At 37.3% G+C, this 10,527-nt stretch overlaps 1 protein-coding gene across 3 annotated transcripts in view; it reads right to left on the reverse strand.

Moving 5' to 3' along the window:
* Zfyve16 (zinc finger FYVE-type containing 16) overlaps nucleotides 1-10,527 on the reverse strand; it is a 50,194-nt gene that overhangs the window by 10,288 nt on the left and 29,379 nt on the right. For all 3 annotated transcript variants that reach the window (XM_029468386.1, XM_021180901.2, XM_029468385.1), the window contains 4 exons: nucleotides 9,806-9,888; nucleotides 8,623-8,727; nucleotides 8,095-8,242; nucleotides 4,271-4,351 (listed from right to left, as the gene is read on the reverse strand). In XM_029468386.1, coding sequence (XP_029324246.1) covers nucleotides 4,271-4,351; nucleotides 8,095-8,242; nucleotides 8,623-8,727; nucleotides 9,806-9,888 — 417 coding nt within the window. The remainder of the gene's footprint in view (nucleotides 1-4,270; nucleotides 4,352-8,094; nucleotides 8,243-8,622; nucleotides 8,728-9,805; nucleotides 9,889-10,527) is intronic.

Consider the following 10,527-nt stretch of genomic DNA (forward strand, 5'->3'; position numbering starts at 1 on the left):
AACAAACAAAAGACAAAAAAAAAAAAAAAAAAAAAAAAAAAAAAAAAAAAAAAAAAAAAAAAAAAAAAAAAAAGAAAGAATATGTGCCAAGTAACAGAATTTATTATTAAAATATTTTTGTTTCAAGATACAAGTTTTAAATATCCTTTGTAAATCATTTAAATGACTTTTTTTCCCACTAGGAAAATAAAACTATTTCATAAAGTTAAGAATGATTTTAGGGTATACAAATAAAGACAGTAAGGTAAGCTTTTTAGTCACAGTACAATAATATCATGCCCCATGATTAAGTAGGATTTACCCTAGGGATGCAAACATGATTAGACATATGCAAATCAATAAACAGCACACCAACTGATGGACAAAAACCATGGATTAATCATCTTTCAGAAGAAAACACTGGATAAAATTCAACATCCATTTATGAAAAAAATCTCAATAAATTAGGTTTGGAAGGTTTAGAAGGTACATGCCTTAAAATAAAAAAGGCAGTATGGGACAAACCCACAGCAAATACCACAAAGAAAGGGGAAAGCCGAGACCCCTCCTTTTTCACTACTCTTAGAACACGAGCGTAGTTACCAGATACTAAGCCTGGTATCCAAACAGGCCAAGAGGGAAGTCAGACTGTTCCTATTTACAAACTGTATGAATCTGGCACAGATATGTTAAAACTGAACACAAAATCAAGATAAAAATAGGGAGCATGTTTATATACACAACAAGCTTGCTGACAAGGAAATTAAGGCAGCAATTCCTCTCACAACAATAACAAAAAGGAATAAACTTAGTGAAGAAACCAGATGATTTCTACAGTAAAAATGACAAAATATGTACGAAAGACTTGAAGACACAAGCAAGCATAGACATGGCCATGTTGGTGAATGAAAAGGATTGAAATAGTCAAAACATTGATGTTATCCAGAACAATGACAGACTCAAAATACTCTCCATCTAGATGCCACTGTCACTTTCACAGGGACAGGGGAATAAGCAAGTTCCCACCCCTAACACTCGCAGGAGAGCACAAAGGACCTGGAGTAGCTAAAATGATCTATCTTAAGAGAAGGAGAGAGACTGAGGTGTCTTAATACCTCATCACCCCACACATACTGCAAAGCTATAAGATCCCCAAGAGCATTAAATACACACACACACACACACACACACACACACCAGAGCAGAACAGAAAACCCCAGGATAAATCACCCACTTAAGCCTCCTGATTATTAACAAAGGTGCCAAGACATTCACTGTAGAAAAACAAACAAAGTCTCAATAAATGGTGCCATCAGATGATTACCCACTCACACCAGGTCTCCTCTCTTGTCAAGCACAAAATCTCCTCAAAGTAAACCAAAACCCCAAAAGTAAGACCTGAAAATGTGAACCTGCTACAAGAAAACACAGAGAAATGATTTAAAAGTTACGCATAAGTAGGACTTTCTCTCTGTGTATCTTGTAAGAACTGAAAGCCCTGTTGGGTGTGGCTCCTGCCTTGAATCCCAGTACTCAAAGGACCGAGAAAGAATATACATGTAAAAAGACAACCCAGAGCTTAGCTAACAAATGTACAACAAATTAAGCCTTTCCTGAATAACAGAGGAAAGAAGACAGCAGACTAAAACATGCATGCCAAGAGAGACCATTTCTAGCACTGGGGGTATCACCGCCAGCATTCTGGAGGCAGATGTGGGGATAACAAGTTTGAGTCTAGCCAGGACTACAAACCGAATCTTTGTTGCACAAAATCAAAAGCTGGTTAAAAAAATTCACAAATGATCTGATGACACATTTCTAAAGAAGTTCTAGAAATGTGTAAGAAATATTTAGCATCACTACAATGAAATGCAAATAAAACCATCATAGTTCTTCATCCAGGTAAGAATGGCTATAATAATAATAAAAACCCACAAAATAATAAACCAAATGCTGGGAACTGGCCAGGGCTTCAGCGCATGCCCAGCTAGTGCTCGAGCACCAAGCTCCATTTCCAAGCAGAGAAAGAGACTGTTATACACTGTTGACAGTAATGCCATCATGGAAAAATAGCACATGAGTTGCTCAATAAGCCAAAGTTAGAAATAACTTATGATCCAACTAGTCACCTACTGGATGTACCTCAAATGAAATAAATAATTAATCAGAGTTAAGCTGGACATGATGGCAGAGGTCTATGACCTCAACACTCAGAAAGCACAGGCAGAAGAGCTGAGGATTTGAGCTTGGCCAGAGCTACACAGTGAGCCCATGCTAGCCTAAGATAGCAAGACCCTGTCTGAATGCCCTCGGATGTTCTCCTCCAAAGAAACAACAAAAATATAGAAAAAAAGAGAGTGAGAGATACTTCCACATCCTCTGATTTAGCGCTATTCGGAATAGCCACAATGTTAAATAAACGGAGGTGTTTAAACAGATGAATAAAAAACATGGTATAGAGAAATAATGGAATATTATTCAGCCAGGAAAAAAACAAACAAACAAAAAACCAACTGAAATCCTGTCATTTACAGCAACGTGGATAGAACTAGAGGTCAGACATTAGATTAAGTGCACAATCACAGAAAGGAAAGCATCCCATGTAGATGTTCAGTCACATGTGGATATTATAATAAAAGAGTTACTATAACACAAGAAAATAAAGTAGTGGCTCCTACAAGTTAGGAAAGATAGAAAGCAGGACAGAAAAAGAAATTAAATGATAGTTACCATAACACAAGCACATACCAAGAATGCTGTGCATTCAGAAAGGCAACTAAAATTCACAATTTATATGTTATAAAGAGCTTGCAGAAGAATCTCAAGTTAGTTAACACAAAGAAATAACAACGGTTTAAGTAGATGAAAATGGTAGCTACCCTGACTTGACCACTATACATTCTATAGATGTTCCAAATTATCAAAATACCCTCTACACAAATATCAACAATTACTATCTGTTACTTTAAATATGAAGGGGAATCTACAATATGTAACAAACTACAAAGCAGTTAGAAAAAAAGGCAATCAATAGAAAATAGGCAAAAGTTGTGAATGAGTATCTCACAAACAAGATAACACAGTCTATAAATATGAAATAAGATGTTTTACTTGCTAATGAGTAAGAAATATGCTAATAATGACCATAGTAAGAAATATCTAGGGCTGGAGAGATGGCTCAGTAGTTAAGAGCACCGACTGCTCTTCCGAAGGTCCTGAGTTCAAATCCCAGCAACCACATGGTTGCTAACAACCATCTGTAATGAGATCTGACGCCCTCTTCTGGTGCATCTGAAGACAGCTACAGTGTACTTAGATATAATAATAAATAATTCTTAAAACAAAACAAAACAAAACAAGAAATATCTAAGAAACTGACAAAATTAAGTAGACTGGTAATACCATGTCTTGGAGACTATGTAGACTAGTGAAGAATTTAACAGCCTAAGAGTAACGAGGATTGGTACAAACACTTTGCAAAATCAATCAACATTTACCAATCTAATTGGCTCAGGAATTCCAATCATAGATATATATTAGCACTACTGTTTGCCATAAACAACAATCTAGAAGTTCATGGTCAGATGAACAAATTATCACATAGTCACAAAATATTTAAAGGCACTGAAATTGAACAAGCTAAGGTTACAAAATATGCATAGACTAGAAAGATAAAGTGAATTTTAAATAAAATATCTTAATAAGCATAATGACATAACACATTTTGTAAATATGCTATAATGTTAGAAAATAATACACACAGTAGTCAGTCTAGTAGCTAACTCTTAAGTAGAGGAGAAAGAAGGCGAAGTAATCCAGTACTGTCATGCTCTAGGCTAAGAGATCATTTCATATAAGTTTGTGCTACTGTTTTTAACAACTTACATTGTTCTTTTGTAAGCATCAAATATATTCTTTGTTTTGTTTTGAGATAAGGTTTCACTATTTAGACCAGGCTAGCCTCAAACTCATAGAAATCCACTTCTGCTTCCCGGGTACTACCATACCTGAAAGATCTATTTTTTCTTTTTTTTTTTTCCAATTAATGTATGAGTATTTTATCTGCACATACCCCTGCATACCCGAAAAGGATATCAGCTCCTGTTACAGATGGCTGTGAGCCACCATGTGGTTGCTGGGAATTGACCTCAGGAGCTCTGGAAGAGCAGCCAGTGCTCTTAACTGCTGAGCTATCTCACTAGCCCCACAAATAGATTTATTAAAGGTAAAGAAAAATAACTTTATATTAAAAATAACTTTATATTAAAACAATAAAATATGAAGCTCATACCTTCGACTATGCTGGATTTGGCAAGAAATCCTGAAGATGTTTTCAGAGCACCATTGAACACCACAAAACTTGCACCTGTCACTGATAACAAATAACAAGTTATATTCTAATCTGCTCATCCTCTACTGTATTTATTACTCAAAATGTGGAGTTTCTGCATTTCAAATATTTGATAAATGTTATTCTCATAACACATTAAAAATACAATAAAAATTAAAACAAAATTACAATATTGGATAAAATAGTGTTTCAAATGATGAATGTTTTAATATCATCAAGATAAACATTTTGTTTGATTCTCTGGAATCTAGTTCGCAGGGGGTCTCCCTCTATCAAATCTGATCCATATAACTCTGGAAGGGGTAAATACCTTAATCACCTTTTCCAAAAACACAAAGACAAACCCTTTCCCCAGATCAGCACATCCTTCAGCCGGTAACCAGGACAACCTGGAGCTTGCCCTCTGTCCCAGAGGAACAATAAATCAACCACAATACTCAAAATCACACACATTTTAGCCTATTTAGGCCTTTCTAATTTGTCATGTCAGGATTTAAACCCAAAATTCCTGTGGAGCCCACGTTAGACAGAATATGAGTCTCCTGCAGACTTTATTATACCATCTTTAAAACAATTGATTCACACTTCTATTTTTCTTTCCTTTTCTTTCCTCTTTCCTTTTCTCTTTTTTTATTATTACATAAAAAATTGTTTATGCTTTTGTTAATGAGGGTGTCATGAATCAAATTCACTGCAGGTAAACATGAATTGCATAAGTCTCTGTGAGGAGAGTTTAGAGTACTTTCCTATGTAGGCATCAGGATCAGGGTTAAGATCCCCAGAACCCGTGTAAATCCTCGGTGTAATCCTGTGATGGCCTGCCTGAATTCTAGCCTTTGAAGGCAGAGACTGACTCCTCGGACCAAGACAACTAGAAGACTAGCCATATCAACAGGCTCTGAGTTTTACTGAGAGACCCTGTGTGGTGGTTTGAATAGGAATGACCCCCCCAAACTCATGTGTGAGAATGCTAGGCCTATAGGGAGTGGTACTATTAGGAGGTGTGGTGTTATTGGAGTAAATATGACTTTATTGGAAAAAAAATTCACCACGGGGCTGGGCTTTGAGGTCTTCTATGTTCAAGCTAGGCCTAGTGTGGCAGTCACCTTCTGCTGGCTACATGTAGATCATGTAGAACTCTCAGCTCCTTCTCTAGCATCATGTCTGCCTGCATGCCACCATGTTTCCTGCCATAATGATAATGATAATGGACGAAACCTCTGAAACTGTAAGCCAGCTCCAATAATTATTTTCCTTTGTAAGAGTTGTAGGGGTTGAGAGCTGGAGAGATGGCTCAGCAGTTAAGAGCACTGACTGCTTTTCCAGAAGTCCCGAGTTCAATTCCAAGCAACCACATGGTGGCTCACAACCATCTATAATGGGATCCAATGCCCTCTTCTGGCATGTCTAAGAGAGTGACAGTGTACTCATATACATAAAATAAATAAGTCTTAGAGAAGGAGGAAGGAAGGGAGGGAGGGAGGGAGGAGGGGAGAGAGAGGAAGAATGAATGAATGAGAATGAATGAATTGTAGAGGTCATGGTATCTCTTCACAGCAATAAACCCTAACTACAACATCCTGCCTCCCAAGAGGTCTCCACATGCACACCTGTAGAAAGAATACAGGGCATTGTATGAATCCATCACCTGTCAATTAAAAAGCAGTGGCTTAGGCAGGAAATGGGAGGTAGAACATCTGGGAAGCAGAAAGAATTCTGGGAGAGAACCAGGTACAGGAGATTCTCCTGGGAAGACGTGAGAAGACTGTGAGCATAGGTAACCAGCCATGTGGTAGAATGTAGTTTAAAATAAATGGGATATTTTAAATTATATTTAGTCAGAAAAGAACCCAGCTACATGGCCAAGGCATTTGAGTCTGAGTCTTATTTCTGGGCACATGGGCTGGGAGAAAGAACTATACATACAACTACACACATGTGTACCTACAGACATGCAAAAGCATGCTTGCATACACAAATAAACACCACACACAAATGAAAAATAGAAAAAGGAAAATGCAAATATAACTTTTGACCATAATTTCCCCCCTAGAAACATAATATGCATGTATACAAGGTGTCATAACAACATTTTTGTAAGTAGCTGAGGAATGGTAACCAACTATGACAATGAGAGAATTAAAGGATAAATAATTGCCAAGTGGAAAGTTACAGAGTTAAAGTTCTTCACTGACATAGAATCACCTGTAAGAGGTGTTAAAACAACAAAGCAAGGTGCATAATGGAGCAAGTACTACAAGTTATCTGTAAGATGCGTCTTGAGTATGTGCATGCATGCCCTTGCCTGATGTGTATATTACACAGAGCCTCTGGAAAGACGCACAGACAGTGGACTGGTTTGTCATCCTTTAACAAGGCCCTCAGTGGTTAAGGGGATACTTTTTTTCACCACAGCATAAATACAAATAGTCTTACCACAATGAAAATATATCCTATTAAAAAACAATAAATACTTAAAACTCCAAAAATTTACAGGCTGTGAAGACGACTTGGTCAGTAAAGCGCCTGCTGTACAGGAATGAAGATAAAAGTTCAGAATCCCAGCACTCATGTAAAAGATTAAATGTGGTGGTCACAGTTACAATCCCAGCAAAGGCAGAAGCAAGGGGATCCTGGGGACTTACTAGTTAATAAGCCTAGGGAACTGGTAGGCTCAGGCTCAGTAAGAACCTAGCTAAAAATCCAAGCTGGCAAAAGAGCTGAAAACATCCTATGTAACTCTGATCTCCACATGTGCATATATGTACATGCAGAAACACACACAGAGAACTTTTAAATTTTAATCACAAAAATGTCAGTTAATGGTAAGAGACAAAATATAAAAGTATAAAATCAAGTCTAAAACTATCTATGCAACCTACATATTCATAAACATGAAAATATCAACAGTGGCCTTATTTTGCAAAGATGTGTGTGTGTTTGTTTTGCAGGTAGCCTCTGAGTCCAGAAGAGAGCAACCAAAGTCAGGCTCTGCAAGAGCAAAACAAAACAACTCTTAAGTTCTGAGCCATCGCTCCAGCACCCACTTCTTTTCACTGCTTGCAAAATGTATTACAGATGGGATACAGCATTACCTTTTTTTTTTTTTTTTTTNGAACTCACTTTGTAGACCAGGCTGGCCTCGAACTCAGAAATCCGCCTGCCTCTGCCTCCCAAGTGCTGGGATTAAAGGCGTGCGCCACCACGCCCGGCAGCATTACCTTTACAACTGGAGACAAAATGATTCCCGGGGAGAACATCAGGCTGTTCTAATGTTATCTTGTAACAATGTGTTAATGTTATGAACTGCCTAGCTTTCACTCAACTTCCAATTTCTTAGGCCTTTCCCCACAATCTGGGAATGGCAGCAGCCAGAACTGAGGCTAATGTCCAAGAGGCTGCTCACTCCGCAATCTTCATCATTTCTCCATCCCCAGTTTCTTCTCCTTGTCCACCCTGTGGCCTCCCAAGCAAAAGAAGCTGAGCCGAGACTGAAGAAATATGAAAACATCTCACTCCAGAGAGAAACTACTGAAAAGAAGATTCTCACACAATGGGATACACTTTAGGTGCCAAAAAGAACAGACTTCTAAATCTTTACATCTAGTGTTGTCAGAAATTAAAAAACACAAAATAGAGGCAATTCTTGATCTATTATCTATACAAGCTGAAATGTTAAGCATACCATCCATCATTAATTCAGCAAATAGAGAATGGGTGTCTGTTTCTCCTTGGAGGGCCTCTTGTGAGGGCACCATGATTACCTTTCCTTGGCTGGCCAGTGGCACTGTTGGCCTGAGTCTGATAAACTCCATCCCTCTGCACACAGACCAGATGAGAGTCTGCTTCTGTACTAAAACTAGCTCCAATACTGATGACGTGCTCGTTAGAGGAATGTATTACCTTCATTACCTGAGGGGGGAAACACCACATTTGTTAAGAAACATTTATGTCTAGTCTAGAAGTATTATTATTGATTAACTTCATAATTACCTAGCTTTAGTCTAAACAACTCCTTGGGAATTTAACAAAGATGGACAGACAGACAGATAGGCTGGCAGGAAGGCTGGCAGGAGGTAAAATCTCCTCAATTAATAGATAAAGCAATTTTAAAAGGATGAAAAACTGAGTCAAATAAATTCTCTATTAACAAATTTTAAATATATAAAAACATGTTGTTATGAATTAGATGTCCTGACTCAAAACAAACAAACAAACAAACAAACAAATTCCAGTCTCAGGAACTCCTCTGTTCCAATGTCTTTAGATGTGGATAGGTCAAGTACACTTACATCACTGTACTTTTTTCGAGGTATTTTTATACAGCTTTTTCCCATTTCCATATGAATCAATAGCTGATCGATGTTATGCAATGTATACTGGTAATTTCGAAGATCCTACATAAAATGATCAAAGTTCATCAACATTTAGTCATCCACTAAACACTTCCAGTAGCTTCTACAGTTTGAGTCTTCTGACAGTCCTATCAAAGTGCTACACAGAAAGACAGTCCCAGCTTGAAAAACAAAACATCTCCCCCCAAGGAAACCCCACAAACTAATTCTTCCAACAACTTCTCAAAAGTAATGAAGAATATTCTCAGAAAGAAGTTTACAGTGTGTGCAGACTGCTCTCCTTTCCTGTTACAGCTCTGTTAAAATAGAAGTCATTTCTGTTTAAGTGTCCCCCAAAAGCTCCTATGTTAAAGGTGTATTCACTTCCAGTGCTCTGTGGGACGAGGTGGAATGCCTCGGAGGTACGGCCTCGGTAGCTAAGGCACATCCTTGGAGGGACTATAAGGATTCCAGACCCTTTCAGTTTCTTTTTGCTTACAAGCACTATGAGATAAGTGGTTTCCTCCACCTAGCACTCCCGCCAAATGCTACCACTGACCCTGACCTGAATCTTCTGACACACGCAACAGAACACTATTCGCTTACAAGATTACCTCCCATGTTTTGAAAAAGTAACAGAAAACTGAGAGGCTTCAAGCTGGCTGTCGATGGAATTTGAAAGTAGGTCTACTAAATCTTTTATATAGTAACAAGCAAATCCTGATGATAACGGTATGGGAGGAAGAGAATCTCAGAGACCACCTTATCCATGCTTTCCTACAAATGAGGACTCCGAGATCAGACTGTGTTCAACATCACAGTGCTGGTTTACTTTACTAACAGCACCTTTACCCAGCTTCATCAACTCCAGAGGTTTGTGAGGAAGTCTCCCATTACCTCAATATGCAAGAACAAAACATTACAGGGAACCAAAAGGCAATCAGAATTAGAAACACATAAATTAGGAGACGCTGTATTCTAAAAAGCAGAGCTCATTTATATTAAGTGGTTTAGGACTTATAAATGTGCATTCAAATACCAAGTACTCCAAATTAAAATGGATAAATAAAATAGGTGAAATATACTAAATAAATGCTTGAAGAAACTATATTTCAAACAACACAATAGTTCAGGTACTTACAACAAGTAAGTTCATAATAGTATGTCCTATTTCTCCAAAAAGAGGTTTTCTGCCTCTGACACTTGTTAGAGGAGCAGGGTATGCTGCACATGAAAAACAATAATTGGTTACTATCAACAATAACACAAAGTCCAAAGTTTATTAATTTTATTTTCTTTTTTAAAATGAAAAGTATATAAATATCACTCAGTCAGTTATCAGAGAAAAGTAAAAGATTCCTATGCAGCTGCTAGATACACTAACTGAAAAGCTTACATAAACTGTCTGATTTAAATCCTATAACAAGCAAGGGTGCCTATACCTACTTACAGACAAAAAAATCGAAACAAAGATAAACAAAGTTGCTCATTTAACTGTTAAAAAGATTTGAAGCTGGGCTTTTCTGTCTCCAAAACATTTAATTTTTTTTTTAACCTTGCTTCTATAAAATCCAAAATGGGAAAGAAGAATTACAATAATTTATTCAATCCCTATAAGGTTTTTCTAGATTAAAGAGAAATACAAAAAATGAAAACAGCATTTTGGTCTTTTCTTTGTGGTGCTGGAGTTGAACTGGGGATCTTGTACATGAGCAGTAAGCAATATACATGTGAATTACAACCCTAGTCCCCAAATTCAAGACTTCAAAGACTTTACACTTAATATTAACTTGTGGTAATTAAAAACAGTAATTAAAAAATTAAATTCACACCCTTCTCAATAGTCACAAATAATATAAAATA

This window comes from Mus caroli, chromosome 13 (assembly GCF_900094665.2).
Source record: "Mus caroli chromosome 13, CAROLI_EIJ_v1.1, whole genome shotgun sequence".
In the NCBI taxonomy this organism is placed as follows: domain Eukaryota; kingdom Metazoa; phylum Chordata; class Mammalia; order Rodentia; family Muridae; genus Mus; species Mus caroli.